The sequence below is a fragment of the Mus pahari genome, chromosome 12 (assembly GCF_900095145.1).
Source record: "Mus pahari chromosome 12, PAHARI_EIJ_v1.1, whole genome shotgun sequence".
Lineage (NCBI taxonomy): Eukaryota > Metazoa > Chordata > Mammalia > Rodentia > Muridae > Mus > Mus pahari.
In genome coordinates this window covers 43,363,278-43,389,282 of record NC_034601.1, presented here as the reverse complement: position 1 = coordinate 43,389,282, position 26,005 = coordinate 43,363,278, and the positions used below count along the sequence as shown (strand labels likewise).

General features: G+C 40.7%; 1 protein-coding gene across 1 annotated transcript in view; it reads right to left on the bottom strand.

Annotated features, from left to right (window-relative positions):
* Window positions 1-26,005, bottom strand: part of Myh15 (myosin heavy chain 15) — a 148,018-nt gene that overhangs the window by 44,000 nt on the left and 78,013 nt on the right. The window contains exons 23-30 of the mRNA XM_021209387.2: window positions 22,383-22,625; window positions 21,297-21,473; window positions 17,969-18,114; window positions 16,478-16,568; window positions 14,078-14,467; window positions 3,347-3,473; window positions 2,969-3,087; window positions 436-632 (exon numbers count right to left, since the gene is read on the bottom strand). Coding sequence (XP_021065046.1) covers window positions 436-632; window positions 2,969-3,087; window positions 3,347-3,473; window positions 14,078-14,467; window positions 16,478-16,568; window positions 17,969-18,114; window positions 21,297-21,473; window positions 22,383-22,625 — 1,490 coding nt within the window. The remainder of the gene's footprint in view (window positions 1-435; window positions 633-2,968; window positions 3,088-3,346; window positions 3,474-14,077; window positions 14,468-16,477; window positions 16,569-17,968; window positions 18,115-21,296; window positions 21,474-22,382; window positions 22,626-26,005) is intronic.

Genomic DNA, 26,005 nt, shown 5'->3' with positions numbered 1-26,005 from the left:
CAACCCTATAGGTGAAACAACAATATGAACTAATCAGTACTCCCAGAGCTTGTGTCTCTAGCTGCATATATAGCAGAAGATGGCCTAGTCAGCCATAGTTGGGAAGAGATGCCCCTTGGTCTTGCAAACTTTATATGCCCCATACAGGGGAACGCCAGGGCCAAGAAGTGGGAGTGGGTGGGCAAGGGAGTAGGGTGGGGGGAGGGTATATGGGACATTCAGGATAGCATTTGAAATGTAAATGAAGAAAATGTCTAATAAAATAAGTTTTTAAAAAAAGAATTCACAAAGAATAATAAATGTTTTTGTTTAAAAAGAAAAACTCAAGAAGGATTTGTTAAGCCAACATTGTGAGGAGGCACTGCATTATTCTCATTCTCCTGTACATAACCAATTCCTCCAATTCCTGATTGAGCATAGCCTTGACCTACTCACTTGGCTTCCTCCAAGTCTTCAGTTCTCTGCATAGCATCTTGTTCATACTTCGTTCTCCACTGCACTGTTTCCTTGTTGCCTTTGGATAGAGCCCGGTGCAGTTCAGCCTTGACTTCTTGTTCTTCTTCATACTGCTCTCGCAGAAGGTCATAGTCATGCTTGGCTGACTGCAGGGCATGGGCCAGGGCACTCTGAGACTGTAAAACACACACACACACACACACACACACACACACACACACACACACACACACACCTGTTTTACCATTAGCAATGCAATCTTTGGAAGGGACATACTCTTTTTGAGTAAAGCCAACACTATCTACAAAATTCAAGTTGAACCCAGGTAGGTAATAGAAGGAAAGACTAAGAAAAGACAAAAAGGACAGAGTGTCTAACCTGTCACTAAGTCAGCAAAGAAATGTGTATTTAAAGAAATGGCTGCATGAATTTCAATAGGAGAATGGCTCAGCATATAGTGGGGAACACTAAAGTACCATTCATTGTCCTTTAGGTACTATGATTTATATTTAACAATACATCAGTCAGATTTTGTTCAAGCCAGAAAGAGGAAGATTTACTTTACCCCTTTCATTCTACTAATCAGAAAAATAGAAGCCTTACTTTTACCTTTAGATAACTATAGTGTTATAGTACTTTCTATATTTATTGGACAACAGGGCTGATTTGAGTGGACATTTCTATCACTTAGATGGTTGTCTGTCTAACAAAATGGTATAATCCCCAGGAGATAAGCTCATGAAGAGACTAAGGCTTCTATCAGTCCCCATGGATCTTTTTGGCAAAGTTACAAAACAAAACAAACACGATATTAGGCAAGGGTCTGTCTGGGAGCACATGGACAAGCTAATGGTGTCCTCCGCCACAAATACCCATGGTGAACGAGGAGCATCAACACCAAATGATATTGAGAGGACGAGCACAGAATTATGAAGAAAACTCTAGAGATTTACAAAATATCATTCGATAAAGATATTCAAATTGTGAGAATTCCATGAGCACCCAGGTTGAAGGGGCGGGGATGTGATGAGTTTTTCTGCTTCATCTCACCAGTCTTGGGAAAGATGAAGATAACAGGCACCAGGTTCTAAGAGGTTCTGAAAGAGCCCACGGAGTTTTGCCCAATATAAGTCTGCACCATGATAGCATACTCAACTAAGTTAAAAACCCAAGGCAAAGGGAGAGTTATAAAACTAGAAAAGCAGGACTAATTCACATTGTGGGAGCTCCAATTACACTAATAGCAGACTCTTAGCAGAAAGTTTACAAGCCAAGAGGAAATGGAATGATAGGATCAAGTTCTGAGGAAAGAATCCTTCAACCGTTGAAGAGAAATAAAGGCAATCCGGAGTAAGCAAAGGGGAGAGGAGTCGCCGTTGTGAGTGAGACTGGTTTCGTAGGAAGCACAGAGGACCTACAGAGAAATGAAGCTCCACACAGTTGAGAGCAGTTGTATCATTCTGAATGACAATGTGTGCAGTTATGGAAGGGCAGTGGTACCATTATGAAAACACATATACACTGTGGTGCAGTTGTTTTGTCTGGATAGGACATGACTGCTGCCGTCTTGGAGAAGAGCAGCTATAATCACTTTCAGGAGACCCTCTAGAGCCTGAGTCTATTAACATTATGTTGTAGAGGAAGGGAAAAGGCCCATGGCTTTACGAGATTTAGGAGAGTGACTAAGCTTATGACTCTGTGATAGCTCACAAGGTTCCTCTACTTCCTAAGGTTATAAAGAACATGGAAAGTTGTCTCAGGGTAGGGAGTTTGGGGTGTGTAGCTGTCACCTGGTGTGACTTTCAATGGTGCAGGTTTTTGTGAGTGGTACGCTTCAATAGTGTAGCTGCCCAGACACCTCCCAAGGGTTTCCTGGAGGTATCTTCCACTCGCCCATGGATAGCGGATAGTGGATAGATATCTCTTTACTTTTACCTGGGGGGGGGGGGATGATGTGTTGCATATGTATAATAAATCTCAATTGTAATGTAAGTATACAAAAATATTTTTTAAAAAATAATCAAACTTTATCACAACAGAAAATCAGCAAACATCAAAAGTAAATCAGAAGAGAGATTGAAAAGGACAGAGAATATATAAAATGATCCGAAACCAATGACCAGAAGTAAATTCTTGCACATCCATATAGTAAAACCCGCTGGAAATGTACCACTTGGAGATGGACGATTAAATGCTTGACCCTCGAGGACCTTCAGTTCAAATAAGAAACACGGTAGAAGCACACACCTTTCTTTCCCTAAATCTGACAAACTACAGATGTAATTTTAATATTATGGAAACTCCTTAAGGTACCAGAGGTCCTCCTGGCACAAACAAAGACCAACATGCCACTTCCCCACTACATGTTGAGTGTGTCCCCACTACGTGCTGAGTGTTTCTCCCTTTTTCCTTTTCAAGAAAAAACACTGCATCTGCCCAGCCAATTTGGTTCACTTTGTTTTGTTTCTTAAACATCTGCCACCTGACTGGGGAGACATGATTGCCACATTACCCTACTCTCCTCCTCCAGCTGTGCGTTCAGTTCTTCAACTTGCCGAGTAAAGTTGCTCTTCTCCCTGGAAAGTTGGCAGATCTGGGCCTCCTTTTCTTCTACTCTTTTAAAGAACTCACCTAGGGAAAGATTTCATAAGATAAATTAATTATGGCCCTTCTCAGTGATTGCTATTACTGTTTATTGACTTTCAAGACCATCACAAGGACTCCAACACAAATACTGTTTACATTTAGAGAACACCCAAGAACATACTATCAAATCCAAGACCATAAGCCTTCCCCAGACACAGAAGGGAACCCTAAAGAACTAGTCTTTAGCAGTAAGTCAGTTCCTCTGGTTGAAAATTATAGGGGAGGCAGCCACACATCTTCTCACCCCTCTCACTCTGTAGCTTTGTCTTCTGTGTTGTCAGATCATGTGCTAACTGAGTCACCTCATCCAGTTTTGTGTTTGCTTCATTCAAGCGCCTCTCATACAGACCACAGAGTCTCTCAGCATTTGCCTGGGAGGTGCAAAAGAAGGGTTAGCCTTGGCATAGAAGATCCACAATAAATTAGCTTCTTAGAATGGGTGGCAATGCTTTCTCCAGGACCTGTATGGCTTCTGCTTCTGGAGTAAAGCAGCACAGCCAGCTTCAAGGAAATGTATCTTTTAAATTAAACACCTTGAAAAAAAACCCAAAGCTTCTAAGAACTCAAATCCAACTGCCTGGGTTCTCAGAGCCTCTCTAGAATTCTACAGTCTTCTAGAAAAGGCAGCATGCCACGTGACAGTGTAGTGTCAGATATAATCATATAATGATACTGTATTAAATATTCATCTTTCTCTTCCAATAATCTGTGTTTCTTGGTGATAAATGTTCTGCTCAATCTTAGATTCTTGGTTCCCAAAATAAAGCTTAAATGTATTAGAGGAGAAAAAGAAAGAAAAAAGGTGGATAAGGAGGGGAAAGGAATAGAAGAAAATCTAGAAGGGCGAGCGGGGTTAACAAGAGAAACTGGACAGATCTGGGTTCCAATAGCTCAGTACAACAACTGTGTAAGTAACTCTACCCTCTCGTCTAGAGGGCTGAGGTTCAAGACAATCCTGCTGACTAGCACTTCAGTTTCCAACTCTAGCTTCTCTGAATTGGCTTTTCATTCTCAGTAAAAAGGATACATCAGCCTTCTTCCCTGATGTAAGTAACAAGTAATCAAGTCCAATCACCAGATTCTTGTCACAATCTGGAACCTGATGGAAGTCATTTTGATTCTCATGGTACTCAGAGAGGAGTAAATGCAAGATTGAAGTGGGGCGACCACCTAAGAATTAATTATAGCTTGCAATCTCATGATTAATATGAATAGAAATGATAAATTATGTTGGTGTGCTCTGTGGTTCTATAGACTTTAAATTGTGAGGTTTTTTTTGTTGTTTTGTTCTGTGAAACCCTTCTGTCTTCCCTACTGATGACAGTAACAGTAAAAATAACTACAGTAGAAGTTAACACTTCAATAGGCTCTTTAGATTATATGCTAAATTTCAATTTCTGTAACTATTACATAAATTCACTTTCTCTCTAAAGAAAGAAGACTGTAGAAGTTAAATAGGGAGATGAGAGATGGTTTCCTCTGGCCTTTGAGGAAACACTGAGACCCAGAGAAATGGTGAATGATGGTGGTAAACTCCATACTTGCAATGTTAGCTTGTTATAAAATACTACTGGTCAACATTAGGCAAATTTAGAGGCACCCTAGGGCAAAACTAATGGGAAACTTCTGAGCCAACAAACTCTTAAGACATTTCTAGATGGAGCCTCTGTGGTGTTATAGATTATTCTCTTTAAGCCTATGCTAGTGAGTATTTCTAAACTTTCCACAGCCAATTAGTAACTTTTACCTTGTACCAAATGAATACTTAGCATAAAATAGGTACTTACTAAATGCCTACAACATCTAAACTATTGTAGAGCTTAGTAAGAGTTTACAGACTAAAGTCATGCTTAAACTTTCCTTATAAAATACAGCCCAAGTATTGGTTTTCTTACTTGGATAGGATATTCCAGATTATCAAAGACAAAGAAGAAGCAGAGAAGCAGAGGAAGAAAAAGATGAAGATGAAGAAGACAAAGATGAAGGAGAAGGAGGAAAAGCATGAAGGGAGCAGGAAGAGGAGGAACTGGAGGAGAATTCCAGCACATGCCTATTGGGAGGCCGACAGAGAACACCATGAAGTTCCAGCTCATGGATATTGTAAAGTGTATACAGGCTTGTTGGTAGTAAGGAAGCCAAGCCTGGTAGAGACTCAATAACCAAGTTCTTATATAACACTACCACATAATGGTGGCCATAGCTTTCATGGTAAATGCCAGGTGTGTTTAATTATCTACACACTACTCACAATGAAAGAAGATGGAATCATGATTAATGTAACCATTTTTAGGTCACCAGCTATTGTAAAACGTATTGTAAGTGTGGAATATATTTTCGTACATATCCAAAAATGATTTTGATAATTATAGTTGATACATTTTTTTCTTTCCTCACAATCTCCCTCAGAGGTTGAAGATGGCTTCATTTTATGAAAGAAAACAGTATCCCAGTATCCTGCCCACATTCAGAAGGATACTAAGTGTCAGATTAGAATTTGAACTAAAATTGCCTGTGTAGATGAAATCACAAAGAAAACAATATATAAGAAAACATAAAATATTAAATTCTTAGACATCTATCACATGAAGAAGTAAGACATTTATCACATAAAGGAGATGTAAAAGATTAAATCACTAGATGTATTAAATGGTACTTGTTGTCCAAACCCTGGGTCATTTAAAACACCATATAAATGCATTACTATATAAACTATATTTTTTTAAATCTCCAATGAGAAATGACTCAAATCAAATAAGGAACCAAAAAGAAGCAGGTGATAGAGAAGTGACAAAGGAAACAGTTGCTTCAGGAGGAGGTGATGGGTTTGGATTTATATGTGCTGATTTATGAGAAATAAGATATTACTGAGTATAAAAGATATTATGTTTATAAGAAGAGCAGAGAGGGTTGTGAGATGTATTTCTGGTCATACCTTGGAGTATACTCTGTTACATATTTGTCTTAAAGGGGTGAAGGATGATGGATATCTATAAGATATCTCACTGGAAAAAAGCAAGAAAATGAGCCACAGAGTGGTAGTATTTTAGGAGACATTCATGTAATGACATATAGCTGAGCTGTACATACTTGCAAATTTTCAACCCTCCTGGGAAGACGAAAAAGCACTGCTTCCTTTAGACACAGCTTCACATGGTGGGTACCTAGGAGTAGTGCTAGAAACTAGTATGGTATTTTAATTAATAAAGCACTTTATAAGCAGGATTTGTAATAGACCATATGGATATGAATCTACAAGTTGCCCACGCAGAAATATAACTTGCAAAAGAATTATAGCTTCAAAAGAACTTCAATTTAAACCTAAAGATAAATAATCAATTTTGGTTTGGGGCAAGGGGACAGGATGATGTATGTTCATCTTAATTCTCCTTCTTAAGATGACTAAAAATGCTATATCCCAGAAAATGCAAAAAACAATGGTAATGCAAAATAGTGTAAGAATTTCTATCAGAATGCCTTGCATTTGAAAATGCTTTAGCTTTGGAAAACAACTCATATAAAAGTTCAGCATAATATTTATGCCTTGAAGAGTGAACACAATTTAAATTGTGCGTGCATGTGTGTATGCCCACACAGGCATTTGAACACACATAGGCACAACTGCCACAGAGCTCATGTGGAGGTCAGAGAACAGCTTGCTAGAGTCAGTTCTCTTCTTCCAGTATGTGGGCCCCAAGTCACCAGGACTGACAGCAAGCACCTTTACCTAGAGAGTCATTTTGTCATCCCCAGAATCAATATATCTTATCAAAACTAGTTACAGGATCAAAAGAATGTGATCATGTGCCTGCATGCATATAATTAGGAAATGAAGTCAATCTCTTGTGTCTAAATGTGATATTTTGGGCAAAGGGGATATGTGGATGCTAATGCCAGCAACTGCAGAGAATGTTCAAATCACTGTAAATATGAACAAAATAAGATTTAGTTTCTACTTTAGAGATGTTTTTCCTTTAAGAAAGGATAGAAAACTTTGAAACAGTGTAAGAAAGATCCCCAAAGTGCTACTAGAATTCTAGAACAGGTAAAATTTTTAAACAGACAAAGAATTTAAGTATTCCAGAGAAGAAAATTAGCATAGAAAAATGGATGGCTGGGTGAGGTGGCACACACCTTTATTTGAAGTACTTGAGAAGCTAAGGCAAATAGATCTCTATGAGTTCAAGGCCTGGTCTTTTTACTGAGTAATTGAGTTTCAGGTCAGCCAGTTACATGATGAGAGACCATCTCAAAACAAAACAAAAATGAAATAGAGAGAGAGGGAGGAATGGATGGAGGGAGATGTGTGTGTGTGTGTGTGTGTGTGTGTGTGAGAGAGAGAGAGAGAGAGAGAGAGAGAGAGAGAGAGAGAGAGAGAGAATCTGCTGGGGAAAATTGATACTTCGGTGAAAGACAAACACTTATATTTGGAAAAAAATAATATAAATTAATGAAATATCGAACTGGTGGCAATGGAAGCTGAAGCTAATGGCAGTCCATGAGTTATCTTAAAAGCAGCCATGTGGAGTTCATTTGTCAGTGGGGACATAATTCCATAAATTCATAGTTTAGAAAAGTATGGTAAAAGATCCTGACAGAGTGTAAAAAATATTTAAGCCCCTAGACCTGTGTCCAAAATAACCCCATTGTTCCAGGATGCCAGGTGTTTGCGGGTTTTGCCTTTCTATAGCCCAATGCCAGGTGTTTGCGGTTTTTGTGTCTTTATAAACCCCTTATCCCTTGAGCTCATTGTCGACTCTTCTACCCCTGTGTGGGATACGAGTCATCCCCAGTGCACTGGTCTTTCCCGAATAAACCTCTTGCAGTTTGCAGCAAGACCTTTTCTCGTGAGTGATTTGGGGTGTCGCCTCTCCTGAGTCAGAACATGGAGGAGTCCTCACGTTGTGGGTCTTTCATTTGGTGCATGGGCCTGGAAATGCGACCACCTCTCACACCCAAAAATCAACTTGGAGGTATGGGGATCCCCTCTGGAATGTGTGCATGCAGGCCAGTTTCTATGTTCTGAGTGTCTGTTTTCTGAAATGAATGTGTGCTTGTTGTTGTTTATCTGTGTCTTGTCCAGGATAGCACGACAACCCTCGTCTCTGAAGACATGTTTGGAGGTGAGATTTCTTGTCGGAAACTGTTTCTGTGTGCAGGCAAAGTTTGGAAGTTTCTGTTTGCAGTCATGACATCTCACGGGAGACAGAGACCCGAGTCTCGAGAGGAGAGACCCAGAGTGTGATCGGCAGACATGCTAGGATCACCAACTGCCATTCTGGGTGACGCCTCGGAGCGAAGGGAAGGACTCCAGGAGTCCGACTGGGCCGGGGGTAAGGACCAGCCCAACCTTCTGCATTCTTGGATTGGTTTTGTGTATTTGTCAGTCTTCGTGTGTGTATCTCTTGTGTCTGTTTTGTGATTTTCGTGACTTGGACAATGGGACAGACTGTGACAACCCCCCCCTAAGCTTGACATTAGATCACTGGACTGAAGTTAGGTCGAGGGCCCACAACCTTTCAGTGGAAATCAAGAAGGGACCTTGGCAGACAGTTTGTGCTTCCGAGTGGCCAACATTTGACATGGGCTGGCCACCAGAGGGGACTTTTGACTTGACTGTAAACTTTGAAGGTAAAGCCATTGACTTTCAGGACGAACCTGGAACCCACCTGGACCAGCAGCCCTACATAACTGTGTGGCAAGACCTTGTCCAGAATCCACCCCCATGGGTCAAACTGTGAATCCTGCAGCGAAGCCAGGCTCTGGAGCCCTGGCTCTCTGCTGACCAAAAGTGAAACCGAAGGTTCCTCCCGAAAGGGAGCCTTCCTTCGCCTCAGCCCTCGGCTTCCCTCCAAGATCTATTCCGAGATCAAGGAGCCTCCTGAGTGGCCAGAACCTCTTCCTCCTCCTCCCTAACCCTTGCCCCCTCTGGCTCCTGCGCCTCCACAACATCTAGAGGCCACCCCTGGGGCCGGTGGCGGCAAAGTCGGAGGACCGGCAGCTGGGACAGAAGCCGCAGAGTCCCTTCACAGATGAGGTTCCCGACACCTCGTCTGCCTTTCCTTTGCACACAGTGGGGCCACCTGTGGACCCTCACTCTCTTCAGACTCTTTAGTACTGGCCATTCTCGTCGGCTGATCCCTATAACTGGAAATCTAACCATCCTACTTTTTCAGAAAATCCGGCTGGACTAACCAGCCTGGGAGAATCATTAATGTTCTCTCATCAGCCCACTTGGGATGATTGCCAACAGCTTTTGCAGGTTCTTTTCACCACGGAAGAAAAGGAAAAGTTCTTTTAGAGGCCCGGACGAATGTCCCAGGGATTAATGAGGCCCCGACCAATTTGTCCAATGAGATAAACATAGGGTTCCCTCTCAACAGACCCGACTGGAACTACAACATGGCTCAAGGTAGGGAGAGGTTAACAGTTTATGGCCAGGCTCTGGTGGCAGGTCTCAAGGGAGCAGCAAGATGCCCCACTAATTTGGCAAAGGTAAGATAAGTAATGCAGGGACCAACTGGGCCCCTGTCTGTTTTGCTAGAGAGGTTAATGACGGCTTACAGACGCTTTACTCCCTTTGACCTGACCTCTGAGGGTCAACAAGCAGAGGTAGCTATGACTGTTATAGGGCAGTCAACATCAGACATTAAAAGGAAGTTACAGAGACTGGAAGGGTTACATACCATGGCTTTACAGGATTTAGAGAGGCAGAGAAAGTGTTTAACCGGAGAGAGACCGAGGAAGAAAAGAAAAAGGGGGAAAAGCACGAGGAAGAAGAAAGGGAAAATAGGAGAAATCGAAGGCAGGAGAGAAACTTAAGCAGGATTCTGGCCGCAGTAGTAGGAGAGCATGAGGGAAGACGTAGCTCCAAAAATAAATGGACAGGGTATCTGGGCAACAGAGAATCTAGACGTGGTGTAAGAAGTCCTGTTCAGAAAACTTTGGGAAAAGACCAATGTGCAAAGAGACACTGGGCGCAAGAATGCCCTAAGAAGAAGGGGAAGGCCCCTAAAGTCCTGGCTCTAGAGGATGATGATTAGGGAAGATGGGGCTCGGATCCCCTCCCCGAGCCTAGGGTAACCCTGACTGTGGAGGGGACCCCTATGGACTTTCTAGTAGACACCAGTAGACACTGGGGCAGAACACTCTGTTGAAACAACTATTGGGAAAACTCAAAAACACAAAAACCATAGTAATTGGAGCCACAGTACAAATAACTGTGGTGCCCCCCCCCACTCTCTTGAAAGCATTATCCTCCAGCCCCCCAGACTGATAGATGAGCAATGCCCTAGTGACTCACTACCAGAGTCTGTTGCTAACTGAGCGGGTAACGTTTGCTCCTCCTGCTATCCTCAACCCTGCTACCCTCCTACCTGAGACAGAAGACTCTTCGCCCTGTCCACTGCTGTGCTGACATCCTTGCGGAAGAAACAGGGGTCCGGAGTGATCTGCGTGATCAGCCATGGCCAGGCATTCCAAACTGGTATACAGACGGAAGCAGCTTTTTGGTGGAGGATAAAAGGATGGCAGGGGCAGCAGTGGTAGATGGCAAATATGTGGTGTGGGCCAGACAGAGGGTACGTCTCGGCCCAGAAAGCCGAGCTAATTGCCCTGACCCTTAGGATGGCTGAGAGACGGCCTATTAACATCTATACCTATAGCAGGTATGCTTTCGCTGCAGCCCACATCCACGGCGCCATCTACAGGCAAAGGGGATTGTTGATATCGGCAGGTAAAGATATTAAAAATAAAGAGATTCTGAGTCTCCTTGAAGCTATTCACATGCCAGCCAAAGTGGCCATCATACACTGTCCAGGACATCAAAGAGGCCGAGACCCTGTGGCTAGAGGTAATCAGATGGCTGACCAAGAAGCCAAAAAAGCGGCACAAGGACCTATGGTCCTCACCGTGAAAACCTGGCACAATCAGTTTGAAAACCCCTATCGTTCTTTAGAGGTTAGCTTCAATTACCCCCAGAAGACTGTCAACAAATGAATAAATTAGGCTTCAAGTTTGAAAATCCCTATGGCCTGAGAGAAGCTAAAGATGGAAAAGTGATTTTTGCCCCCAAAAGAAGGAAAGAGATATGTTACTAATTTACATCAATTAACCCAAGCATCTACAGACTTTGGTTAAGTCTTCCAACTATTATGTTTTGGGACTCTCCGATGTAGCAGAGGCCATGACTAATGCAGGACATTCAAGATACACTCCAGGAAGACGACTAGGAGGAGACCGTCCTGGAGCCTATTGGGAAATAGATTTTACTGAAGTAAAACCAGCTAAATATGGTAACAAGTATCTTTTAGTTTTTATAGATACCTTTTCAGGATGGGTCGAAGCCTACCCAACTAAAAAAGAAACTCCCAATGTTGTGGTCAAGAAGATCCTGGAGGAAATTTTTCCACGATTTGGGATACCCAAGGTAATAGGGTTAGACAATAGACCCGCCTTTGTTGCCCAGGTAAGTCGGAGACTGGCCACCCAACTGGGGATTAATTGGAAGTTACGTTGTGCTATAGACCCCAGAGTTCAGGACAGGTAGAAAGGATGAATAGAACCTTAAAAGAGACCTTGACCATAGAGACCAGCGGGAATGACTGGATAGCTTTCCTTCCCTTCGCCTTGTTCCATGTCAGGAACACCCCAGGGAAGCTTAAGCTCACTCCCTATGAAATCCTTTATGGGGGGCCTCCCCCACTCACTGAGGCAGGGGGAGTGTTAGAATTTAACCCTAGTCCTTCATTGTTTGCACGTATGAAAGCCCTAGAAGTGGTCAGAAATACGGCCTGGGAGCAGCTCAAACAGGCTTATGAACCAGGAGATTTGATGGTGCCACACCAGTTCCAGATGGGAGATGCAGTTCTCATCCGTTGACATTGAGCTGGAAATCTGTTGCTGACCACCCCCACCGCTGTTAAAGTAGAAGGCATCTCTGCTTGGATCCATGCCTCCCACGTGAAACAAGTTCCTGAGCAACCCCAAGATGATTGGAAATTGGTAAAGACTGCTGATCCTCTTAAGCTGCACCTACACCTCATGCGTAATTCAGAAAAAGAGTGACAACCCGCATCAGCCCCCAAAAAACGGAACCCCTGGGGGTGTGGTGGCCGAAGGCCTCTTTAATAACCACCCTCATTTCCACTTTGATGGGACCTTTTTGATGCTAAAGTTTGGCCCACTGATTCTTAATAGTTTAGTGACCTTTGTAAGAAAAAGGATTAGTACAGTCCACTGTTGGTGCTGAGACAACAGTACCAGTCTCTGCAGAAGCTTGAAGAAGAGACTGAAGTGTTGTTCTAAGACTAGAACTAGTAACTAGAGTAAGTGGGGAATAAAAGATCCTGAAAGAGAGTAAAAATTATTTAAGCCCCTAGACCTGTGTCCAAAATAGCCCAATTGTTCCAGGATGCCAGGTGTTTGTGGGTTTTGCCTTTCTATAGCCCAATGCCAGGTGTTTGCGGTTTTTGTGTCTTTATAAACCCCCTACCCCTTCACCTCGTCATCGACTGCTCTACCCCTGCGTGGGATATGAGTCATCCCCAGTGCACTGGTCTTTCCCGAGTAAACCTCTTACAGTTTGCATCAAGACCGTTTCTCCTGAGTGATTTGGGGTGTCGCCTCTCCTGAGTCAGAACGTGGGGGAGTCCTCACGTTGTGGGACTTTCATGGTATACATATTGTGTAGGATGGATTGCCATCGTGAAAGATTGGAAACAAAAACAATTTGGGGAACCATAATAGTCTAGTTGCAAGGTAAGAAACCAACATGAGGATGTGTTGGGGGGGGGCAGAAAGATGGTGAAGCATTGACTTGCTGCAAGACTGAAATGGAAAGCAAAGAACAGTAGAAAAAGCCAGTGATTGAGACCTCGAGCCTGGCTGATGTGAAGAACTGGGTCACTGACAAGTGACAGAAATGCACAAAGGGAGTGCCCTGCTGCAGGAGAATGTGGTGGGCTCGATTTTACATATGCTGACTTGTTGAAAATACGGCCAATAAGGATCTTTGAGAGAACCACTTTTAAAAGAGACCAGGGAAATAAAGACAGATACAGGTGATGTAATGGATGCTGTATACGTATCCCACTTGGAAAGGAAAAAAGTAGCACAAATATTTTATTGCAATTTGAGTTTTCAAAGTAGCTATCTGATGTTTTCAGCGGCTTCTAATGTTCTAAACGAACAAATTCATTTGTTTATGTATTTGCTAGTTTTCAGTAACCATCATGTTCACGAATTTACGCATAATTCATTGTATAGCCAGTTAAAATAGCTAGTACATTGGCCTCAAATTTATTTCTTCATCTACAAGTCCAGAATGTGAAGGCCTCCAGTGCCAAGAAGCTCAATGAGGAAGCCTCTGTTGGAAGAACTCTTCAGGACTCAGGATATTCCAAGTGTCTGCAGTCTGCATGTCAATGCTTTTTTTTTTTCCTGTCGTCCCATATGTGGCTCAAACCAACAACTCAACAGGCACTCTTTGATGGCATCCACACATTATTTACTATATACACAATACAAGAACTATGTGGATGTAGTTATATCCACCTTAAATTAAAAGTGTGTTTTGGAGAGCTTTGAAGTTCAGAGAGAACAGCAGGAGTTTTGTTGCACCTGAAAATTTTGATTCTCCATAGTTAGTAATGCTTACAAGAGTTGCCTGGGCAGAGCAACCACCATGACTTCAGATCACTTGTGACTTCAAAACCCTTTTGAGCTACAGTCCATCCTAGGCAACTTGATGAGACCCTATCTCAAAATTTAGCTATACCAATATGGCTGGGTTTCTACCCAGCAGTAGAAAACTTGCATTGCCTGTGAAGCAGGCATGTTTAATCCCTGCAATGTTGCAAAGGAAAAACCTGCACTGTCCATTAGTAAGCATTTTCAGTTAACCTGACTTTTCTCCGCCTTCCCCTCCTCTGCTACTTCTATGTCAAGATGTCAATAAGGAAAGTTCAGAATTTTCTACCTTAGCTCTGGCCATCTGATCAACACGGCTCAGGAGGTCATCCACTTGAAGCTGCAGGTCACTCTTGTCTTGTTCTAGCACCAGCTTGACCTGCTGTAAATGTTCTACCTGGCCCTCAAGCTCAGCCAGGTTCTCTGCGTGTCTCTTTTTCAAAGAGGCAGAGGTTGCCTCGAAGTGTCGTGTGGTCTCTTCCATGTCACTGTGAAGCTTCTGAAATCTTGCTTCCTGTTGCTTAGTTATCTCCATCTGAGCAAAACTGGTGCCCCCTGCCTCCTCCAGCCTCTCATTCAAATCTTCTAGGTCGTGGGCAAGGTCACCTTTCTCTCTTTCCACCTTGGCTCTAATGGTCCTTTCACTTTCCAGTTCCTCCTTCACATTTAATATATGAGTCTGGGAGAATAAATAATTTTTGACATGAAATAATTACTTGTAACATATTTCTATATGCAACAAGGTTATTACATTAATTTTTGTCTCAACTTCAAAAGCAAACATGACATTTTTCACTTCTAATTTATAACTAAAGGAAATTGAACACCTTGAAATTAAGTGATTTTTCTCCAAATCAGTACCAAGAAGCATAATTACAATTTTCAGTACTTCTGGATTCCCCAGCCCTAAATTATAACCAGAATCTTTAAATTGTGATTTAAATCATGGGGGGAGATTCTTACTAAAAGAGCCCCCTCCAAAAATGGGAAAGTGCAGTAGGGATGTGAGAAGGGATCTGGAAGAAATTGGGGGAAGGGAAACTGTGATGAAAATATATTGGATAAACAATCTATTTTCTCATCTATTTTCAATAAAAAAGAAACAGGTTTCTCATAAAAAAAGAATCACTTAAAAACTTTCATATGCCAAGAAGAAATTTTAAAAGGGGCTTATAAAATATATCATAGTGACTCATGTATGCAAAAAAAAATCTTTCCATCTGGAATTTGTTTAACTATCTTAATAACTAAAGACTTCAAAACTCTGATCACAGAATAACCACCCATTTAAGCAACTTGCCCTTAAGAAATAGCATCTACTCAACCCTACACACATGTCAGGCAAAGTTAGTCCATCGGCTTCTTAGTTTTCAGATTCCCAGTAGTAGATTTACAGTGGTGAATTAGAATTGGTGAAGGAGTGGGGATTACTGAAGTGAATGAACAGTGGTCTCAGATACTATTACAGACAGGGTTATTAGAAAAGAAAAGTAATGCTAACATTTTCAGAACTCTGGACCCTCTAGTGGTAAAAAGTTCTGGAAATCTTCATAGAGCCAGTGTATTCAGTGCGGTGAGGCCCGTGATGTTCAATGACAATGTCTTACATAATTAGGTTCAGGTTAGTGGAGAAGACTATTTAGAAAATGTTTTCCTTTACATTAAATAAAATGGCTTAGAGAAATCTATTTCTCTAGGTCGTACCGGCTAAGCAATCCACCACTTTTGTAGTCAAGGTATCTCAGAGGAAGTACTTAAAATGCTTCAATTTCTACCTACAAGTAAATGTGGTTCTTGTTAAGTGGTTATTGAATCTGAAATATTAATCTCAAATAATACTATGCTTGGCTCAAAAACATCAGAAGCATTTCTTCCTAAATAACCTTCAGAGAGTCACTGAGGTACAAAAATGTTTCTTTTGGATAAATTGAAAGTTTTATTTTATTTTATTTTATTTTATTTGGGGGTAAAGTCAAGTGTCATTTGAAGATATGCCCAGAAAGCCCAATGCTTAGTGTTGTTTAAGAAAACAAAACATTCTCAATGAGAATGGCTTTCTTATTGGACTTAAAATATACCAGATGGTAAGCAGCAAAAAAAGCATTATTGAGATGTTAATGTGACATAAAAACATTTATATGTATGTATATGTAACACCATGCATGTATATGTGTATAGCCATACCAGTGTTTTTAGTTGCTTTATAACATGGTGATGTAGTATAAAATAACCACTTAGTCTAAAACTTCCAAATTGCTATCCATTATCAAATATTGCTTTTGGTTTATGCATAGCTATAGAATCCACTGAATTTTAAATTAATTGCTTCTAACCATAAAAATTCAAACACTAAACTAATGGCACAACGGGTCATGTACTGTTTTTCCCACACAAACATCTTGTTGAATTTAATAATTTGAGCTCAATGATGTCCAGATTAATACATTAAAAATTATGTGGTCAGGATTTAGCACAATGCATAGTTCTTATTATTCATAGTAGAAAGGAATTTAAGCTTAAGAGGTAATTATCCCTCTGGGGTCATGCATGGTGGGATGCCTTTTGCCTTCTTAATTGCTGCTCTTTACTCCCTGTCTACTGCTGCCAAGGGTATGTGTTGTGGAGTGCAAACCATCATTCATGGATCTAAACACCGGTGTACATACGGAGTTATCTAATAGTTGGTTACCTGAAGCTCTTTCACCATCTTTTGAAGCTGAGACACCTGATTCTTCTCATTCTCCACTTTTGAATTCATCTGACCCATTTCAAACTCCTTCCTGTTTTGAAAAACATGACAATCTATCATAATAATAAAATATATTTATATACTTTGAAGTTATGGAATAACATATGCATTCCTACTTCAAAAAATGTAATCATTCCATCTACATCTGAAGTCGTCACGAGTACTACATAATTTCTGGTCTCTTTCTACAAACCATGATCACATGTTTGGTGTGTGTCCTTCTGATCTTTTCCCTAGGTACTCAACAAATGGTGTATGTGTGTATGTATGTGTGTGTGTTTCTATGTGTATGTCTGTGTAATACCAGAGATACTTTCATTTTCTTTTCTGTAGAATCTATAATTTTGGATGAATTTTATGTACAGATATATAGCATAACCAGACCCAAACAATCTAAGGGGCATGATTCTACATGGTCCCACACAGAGATTGCTTTATAATAAGCCTATGACACATATTCAACATTTTCAAACACTGAAATACAGCCTACAGAGGCATGGAGTGTAATTGTCACTTTGCCAAACTGACATAATTTTCAAAACTGATGGCAAAGCGAATCCTGTCATCATCTTCTATCATACTGTTCCATTACACTCTTAAGGTAAGTCCAGACACATGTCAATTGTAATAAATTAAGAGTAGACAATTAGTCAGGCATCACCAAGAGCAGGCTTGAGGCCAATGAATGAGTGCAAACGCAGTGAGAAACTTAAGCTGCTCGCTTGACTGTTTTTTTAAAATACAGACCCCAATTTTGACATGTTTTCAGTGTTACCCTTGTCTTTTAAACTCACTTTTCCTCTTATTTGGTAGAATCTAAGTTTTTATGTATTATCCAAACAGGATGACATCTTCCCATCAATTCCATATGGTACAAGGAATGCAAGGGGACTTGTTGAAGTTTTCCGTAATTTTTATCACTTTGTGTAATTATAATTTTAGGTTTTAGGAATCAATGTTTACATGTTTTGGAAATGAGTACCCAACATACATATTAATGAACGTGTATCTGACAACCATCATGGTATTATTTAAGCGACCATACAGCTTTTCGGGCTTCATATGATGGTCAAGATTTTGGCATGTTCATGTTGCTATTGATCTTATCACAAGTAAAAGAAACCAACCAATGTTTGTAGACTCAATTATACCCATAATTCTCCTCTCATATGCCTTATACCTTCCAAAATTCTCATCTTCTAGGTGGATTCTTTTTGCTACATCCTGTGGATTATGTCTTTATATTTGCTACTGTGTAATAGAGTCCATCAAGTAAAGCCTCTCCATTTTCCAAGCTTCTAGTCACTGTCTTGGGTCTTGAGCTATATGGCTCTGGCCTAGAAACCTATTGCTAAAGGAAATGAGAGCCTTGCTCCTCCCAGTGCTGAGATTTTCCCAGAATCCCTTGGCAGTTAGAGGAAAGCTGCTCACTTCCTCAGCTGCTCTGCCAGCTTTTGCCGGCTGCTCCCCAGGTTCTCTGCAATCTCCTGGTTCATCTTTAACTCGTCTTCCAGCTTGCGCTTCTCCTTCTCACACTTCATTCTGGCTTTCCTCTCCCGTTCAAGGTCACCTTCCAACTGTCAGAAAGAAAGACTATTTAACCAAATAGAAGGCAGCGTTTATACCATATTGCAGGTGTTTAAATTAACCACTTTCTTTAACGAAAAGGAAAAGTGTAAGAACAAATTCTGCAAATGATGCATAGAAGCATTTTTAGGGGTCCAAACAGAGCTTGGCAAAGTCTGCTGAGACAAATCTACTGAGTTCAATTCCCCAGGATCCATGTGCTAGAAGGAAAGAATCAATTCTCATAAAGTAAAATCTGAGCTCTGCATGTACCCCATGCATGAATGTACACCACCACCACACAGCAACCAAATAAATCAATGAATAAGCATTGTCTTAAAAGGTTAAGGAGTTAAATAAAAATTACACAAGTAGGTTATGAAAAAAATTGAGAAATCAATAATGGGTGAATGTCCCATAGATTATAGATAAGATCTGTCCTAGAATGGCAGCCAATAGCAAGTGACCAGTTTGCCCATTGGATTGCATCCTGTGAAAGATATCTCACATTTTCACCTGGCAGCTCATTTCCTAGGTGTATAAGTCCTGTTTAGTCATAGGTACTTCTTCAAAACACAAAGGTTCTGCTTTCTAGAGCCACAGCAAGCAGTCAGTCTCTGTGTATGCATCCGTGAATACTCATAGCCTACCTAAGACTCATATAGCATGATGCTCTGCCCCGCCCTCTTTTACACTTCCCATATTCATTTAGTCTGCAGCATTTGTCATATTCTAATACTCTACAAAACTACTCAGCACATGCCAGCTGTCTCGGTTCATGTTGATAACAGTTCTAGAAAAGTTGGTTTACTAGGAAGCTAGGAAGCAATTAAAGTACTACCCTCAGTTTGTTGGTAGGTTTTAACACTTTCTCATAACTGGTCAAAGAATGTGAAATTCAAGTTATGCTGAAAAGGTTGCTTCTTGAAGGTATGTGTTAAAATAAAAACTAAAAGACAAATTATAGGTGTTATAAAATAAATGTATGTGTCTCTTAGAATACGATAAAACCCTAAACTCCAAAGTGATAGCATTAGGAGGAAGAGTCCTCTGGAGTATATAGTTCAAAAGGACAGAGCTCTGATAGAAAAAACCCAAGTATAATTTGTCATAGCTGATACCATGTAAGGACAAGGCAAGAAGATGTCATTTCTGAACAATAGAGTATGTCTTCACCAGACACAACATGTTGATTTGAGTTCTGAGACTCCAAAAGTGTGGGAAATTGATCCATGTCATTGATGAGCCTGAAGTCTATGCAAATGTGCTAAAGCAACTGAAATGGACTGGGCCATATGAGTGTGCATGTGTTTGCTCATGTGCACACACAAATACCTGTAATTTCTTACATTAAGGTGGTGTGAGTCAGGGAAACCATAGAAATAGAGAAGGGAAACAAGTAACAAGGGATAGAGGAAAATAATAGGAAAAAAAGTAGATGAATACAAAAGCCAAAGGACTCCTGTCAGCAGTTTTGTACAGACCAAGCTATGCAGATTAGTGAGAGGATGGTTCCATATACTCTGTCATCTTAGGTAAAGGAAGAACTGTGAATATAGTCATCACCCAGCAACTGATGGGAGCAGATAAAGAGACCCAAGGCCAAACATAAGGCAGAACCCCAAAGAAGAGGGAGAAGAAAGATTGTGGGATTCAGAGGGGACAAGGACACCATGAGAACATGGCCTACAGAAACAACTAAACAGGGTTCAAAGATTCTCACAGAAACTAAAGCAACAAATATCAACCCTCTATGGGTCTGAGCTAGGTCTTCTGCAAGCACCTTATGATTGTATAGCTTGGAGTTCTTGTGGAACTCCCAACAATGGGAGTGAGGGATGTTTCTGATGTTTTTGCCTGAGCTTAGGACCCCTTTCTTCCTATTGGGCCATGCCATGATAGGAGGGGTTTGCTCAATCTTATTATCTCTAGTTAGGCCATGTTAGGTGTATATCCCGAAGAGAACTGCTCTCTTTCTTTCTTTTTCTTTCTTTCATCCTTTCTTTCTTCCTTTCTTCCTTCCTACCTTTCTTTTTAAAACTAAACAAAGGAGGAGTTGATATGGGACAGAGGGGAGGTGGGGGAGGGGAGGGAGGAGAAGCTATAGCCAGGATGTAATGTATGAGAGAAAAATAAAAAATGAAAATAAAATATAAATGTAAGAAGCTGGCCTAAACTTCTAATCTTGTGGCGTACTTGGCAGAATATATCTCCTTTCGAATCCGACAAGAATTTTTCAGAAGTGTATGTACAGATAGAAGACTACTTGGACTTATATAACCTTTTTATAGAAAATTAGCCTCAGCACACTCATGGAGCATACACGGCCTTTGACAAATCACCAGCTTTACTAAACACGTTCTCGTGCTGGAGAGGTGGCTCAGTGACTAAGACCATTTTCTGTTCTTCTGTAAGACCTGAATTCAATTTACAACACCCATGTGTGGTGGTTAAAACTCGACCTATAATTCTAGCTCCAGGGGTTTGATACCTTTGTCTGGCCTTTGGGGACATCTACATATACTTAACATACACCACATAGACATACACACCCAAAATTGAGCATAATAATAAACTTCCCAAGAATCATGGGGAAGAATCACTCAGTGAAATACATCACTTTCAATTAATTACCCCAATGTTTTTCTCACATTTTTCAGCATGCATTTAAGTATCTTAAACTCACACTGTAATGTTACTTTTTGATGATTCTGGTTCCCATCACTATAAATTTGCAGGCCACTGTGTTAATAAAACACTTCTGGTACCAAAGAATCAAGTCTTCCTAACACCACAGAGTTAGTACATGCTTAAAATAAAATAAAACATTTATGCATGGTGGCACATGTCTTTAACCACAGAACGTAGAAAGCAGAGGCAGATGGATTTCTAAGTTTGAGGCCAACCTGGTCTATAGAGAGTTCTTGGACAACCTGGGATATACAGAAAAACCTTGTCTCGAAAAAAAAATAATAATCAAATAAATAATAGAAAGAATAAAACAATTGTCTATTGGTAAATAATAAAAGGAGTTCACTGTGTTACTGATTTTTTATGTAACTCTTAGGATAAATTAATAAATAAACATGAGTGATGCATATGTACAAAGACAGACTTCTGGCCAGCCCACTCCTGTTCACTGCACATATGTAACATATAGAGAGAGACAGACAGACAGCCCACTGCTGCTCACCACATCAATTTGCTGGGCCAGCCTCAGGTTTGCTTGGCTCGTGTTGCTGAGCTTTTCCTCCTCGATGTGAAGTTGCTCCTGGGTCTGCTGCTGGGCCTCCTGAGCAGCCTGCACTGCTCTGCCAAGTTTACTGACTTCCTCATTTAGAGAGTGCACCTCCTCAGTCAGGTTCCTGACCTGTGGGAAGATGGCAAAGGCAATGTCAATAGAGCCACCCCTGGAAAGCTGGTATAGCACCACAGATCTCTCTCTCTCTCTCTCTCTCTCTCTCTCTCTCTCTCTCTCTCTCCTCAAAATACTCATGAGATACCTAATGTCAAATCTCTAAATTCAATTTTCCCACAAAAATAAGTGAATCCTTAATCTACCATGGCCAGGAAGTGGAATATTCTGGTCACTAAACCACAATTTGTAAGCTATTTTGGATCTTATTATTGTATATTATTAGTGATCATTGAGGCTCTAGGGGAACATGTGCTGGCACATCGTGCCTCAGTGTCCCCATAGTGTAGCTGTTCAAGGAGGGTTCCAGCAAACAGTACTTGTGAAGGTAGAAGTTGACTTCCCCATTGGGATTGTTGAACTATCTGCAAAGGACAGTTTCATCTTGGAGATTAGCTGCTTGTCAAAGGTTTCATTAAGACTTCTCACAAGTCAATCCACGTGTAGACACACAAACTAAAGCCCACAGCTAAAGCAAAAACCCAAAGTCTTTAACTGGAATTAAGGAGATGGCTTCAAGGCCAGACTCAGAATCATTGCTAAAGCTGGGGATTTAGAAATATCCCAAATTACCTTTTAGCAAAGGCTATTATTTTCAGTCTTATTCCAAAAGTGATGCTCAGAGGCCCAATGAAACCAGTTTGCTTTATTAGATTGTAGGTGCAATAATAGTCCATTCAGGACATTAAAGGGGTCCCATGCATTCAAACTGGAAGTCTGAGTAGGAACAATACAATTCATCAGACCCTTTACTTTTTGATGATTCTGGTTCCCATCACTATAAATTTGCAGGCCACTGTGTTAATAAATAAAACAGTTCTGGTATCAAAGAACCAAGTTTTCCTAACACCACAGAGAAAGTACCTTGTGCTCTGCTGCACACTTCGCCTTCTCTGACTTCGCCAGTATTGCTTCCAGGTCGTAGATTTCCTTCTTCAACTCAGAACATTCATCTTCCAGTTTCTGGCCCCTGGCAGCCAGCTCAGAATTCATCTCCTCTTCTTCCTCCACCTGCCTAGAGAGCTCCTTGATTTTGACTTCCAGCTCCGTCTTGGATTTAATCAGTGATTCGCACTGCTCTTCGGAATTTGCCAGGGTTTCTTGTTCCTGCCACGAGAGATGAGGAGAAAATTGTTGCCAGCAACTAGAAGTCATACATCAGGGGATGACAGTGCTGCTTGCCACAGTAAGGAGATAATTGCCTGCCCTCCGCCCAGGACTCGTACCTACCTTTCCTAGGCAGCTGAAATAACATCTCCAGGTTCCTAACACTTGTTGAAAAGTAGAGATGTGTTGTTTGTGTTTGGAAGAGCTTTCCATATTTCAAAACCATTTAGTAGATTAAGTGAGCTCTTCTAAAGCACTTAATAGAAGCCTGTTGGCCTGAGAGAATTAGCAGGCTTCCAAAAGCAAAAAGTGTGCTATTTAAATCAAGCAACTAGATGTACTGGTGTGGGTGCACAGACTGACAACTGCTTAAAATACTATCTAAGAGATATTTTACAATATAATATTTATAACACTATTATATTTATAACATCATTATAAATGTCCTGATGTATTTTGTTTAGTATACATTTCTATAAACTGGGCTAAGTAGTACATTTTTATGCATAGGTTGAATTTAGAACTCATAATTTATTTACAAGTCATTAACTTTTACTATTAATTCCAACTAAAATTTTTGCTTCGGTGATTCTGTCAGCAGCAAATTTCACAAATTGTACACATAGAACATAAGTCTTGCTTATTTTTCATACTCTCAAATATACTGTCACCAAATATCACTGTTTCTCATTATTCCTATGTTTTATATCAAGTAAAGATGAGGAGGCTTCTGGAAGGTTCTATGAATACTACCAGAGAAAGATCATCTATACTCTTGCCAAACTGTGACCACTACAAGTTATAGTAATGACTGGCCTAGAAATCTACACCCAAAGGGTACAATAGTGGCACAAATACTATGGGAATAACCAACCAGTTTCTGGTTGAATTTAAAGCCCATTTTGCAAGATGGAACCCAAACCTGGTGCCATTAACAAGACCAAAAACCTGTTGCTGGCCAGATCATAAGCTCTATGGGAGAGCCTAGTACTGTTATTTTGCTAAATGAGTGTAGTAATAAACTTCCCCCTAAATTCTTTGTACCCATAAATTAGTGCATCTCTCAGCCTTCATCAGAGAAAGTTCTTGCAGTATATATTAATACAGACACTGACTATTGGTCAACAGGCAGCGAATAAGAGACTTGAGTGCTCATCTATAAATGGGACGTCTATACCACACTCCTCGCAAGGCTTAGAGATTATTATGGAAAAGAGGAAGGAAATATTGTAAGACTGAGGAGGAGTAGATATCTGCTCTTGCAGAGGACCCACATTCAGTTCCCGGAACCCACATGACAGCTCATATACTCCAGTACCATGGAATCCAATGCCCTCATTTTGACTTCATGGGTACCAGCCATACATGTGGTGAACATATATACATGTAGATAAAATACTCACAACATAGAATAAGTAAACTATAAATAAACAGGTAAATAACTAATAAGTAATATGTTTAACAGAATACTGTGAATGCAGTTGAAGATGACCCTGGGAGCAAACACAAAAGTAGCATTCCTCACTGGTGTTGGTTTTAGTCCTACCTTGCCTTTAGCTCCAGCCTTGATTCCCATGATGACTGGATCTTACCTCTAAGATGCAATAGACTGTCTTCCCTCCCTCAAGCTGATTTTTGTTCAGTGTTTTGTCATTGCTACAAAGAAGCAAACCAGAAGCAAGACTGGTACCTGGACTTTGGTCTTGCTGTGGTAGGCCTGTTCATAATTGGGTGTGTGGCGGGGGGAGGATTATGGACATATTTTGAAGTTTTGAGCCAGAAAGACTTTTTTGAGTACTCTGAAGAAAAAAAAACCCTTATTCCCTTAAGTTGCTTTTAGATAATGTATTTCACAGCAATGGAAATGTAATTAGGTAAGAGCTATTGGTTAGAACTTTTGGTAAAGTCTAATGAAAGACCCTCTGGTCCCCAAGGCTGCTCTCCCAAGGGCAATCTATAAGCCCATCTCTTCCTTTGTCTTTTGTTATACTCTTTTACTTGAACTCCCTGGCACTTTCACCCAAACCACCAGCAGAAGCCCAGAGGCAGTAGGTCTTCTGAGCATTGACTGGAACCCCTAAAAGTGAGGTAAAAGAAATTTTTTTCTATTTCTAAGTTAATTATCTTGGGTATATAATTATAGTCAAAGGAAGCCACTACCATCTGCTTCATCTTTCATCTTCAGACCTCACTGTGAGTCTTAATTGAAGCCCTAAAAAATAGGGCTCAAAGAGGACATATGGAAAGAGATAAAATAATAAACCTAAACCTTTAATAAGAATCAAAACATGAGGCCAATTTAGAGAACATCACCAGGTCACTTAGTAAATATCAAAAGAAAACAAGAAAAGCTTGCAGTGTTTGGGAAATACTGAGAACATCTGGTCTTGCCACCTCAGGCCGACATGAACATCATCTGTTTACTTTCGTCCATCCAGCATGTGAACAGGCCCTGGATGTGGCACTCTGAAGAAGACTGAAGAAGGACGGTCCACTGACCACTCCTTCTCCCTTTGTTAAGGAGAAGGGAAGGGCACCTTGGCAACTCAATGGAGGTTTAACCATTTGGAGAACTTTTCTTCTGTTCATATTCTCGCCCATGGAACCATTGTAAATTGGTAAACAGTTCCCTTAGTTCTCTTGTAGTGCAAGTAAGTAATGGATTAAAAATAAAATCTTTGTCCTTAAATACCATTTTGTCTATCTGTATCCTTTAAAAATAAATGATGACAAAGTATCTCATAGACCTGTCAATACATGATATTGTCAGTTACAACATGACCTCAAACCTACTTATGTGGCTTCTCTGGAATTTTCCCCCATATGTTTTCAATGTCACCCACAATGGCCAGTAAGATGTTTATCAGCTCACTACTCACTTATACAAGCTGAGCTCTTTTATCTCTTGCATTTCCCCAGGTCTCACAGACCATTCTAGATCTCTCAGATACAAACTGAGAGGCTAGATATGTGGATTGGAAGAGTAACACCTCCCTTAGGCTCCTGTGTTTGAACACTTGGTCTCCAGCTAGTGATACTGTTTGGGAAGGCTATGGAACCTTTAGGAAGCAGAGCCTTGCTGGAGGAAGTATGTCTAGAGACTTTGGGGGATTTAGTGTATAGCTTCCACTTCCTGCCTTCTCTTTCTGCTTATCATGTGTAGAGAAAATGTGATCAGCCAACTTCTGGGATGCTAAGACTACCTCATGCTCCTATTATCTTTCCCTGGAATGACGAACATTATCCTCCCTGGAAATATAAGCCAAAATGCATCTCTTCTTTCCCAAATTGCTCTTGGTCAGAGGTGTTCTATCACAGCAATGGTGGAAAACTAGCTAATGCATCAGATTTCTTCTAAAACTGATAAAAATGGCAGGTTT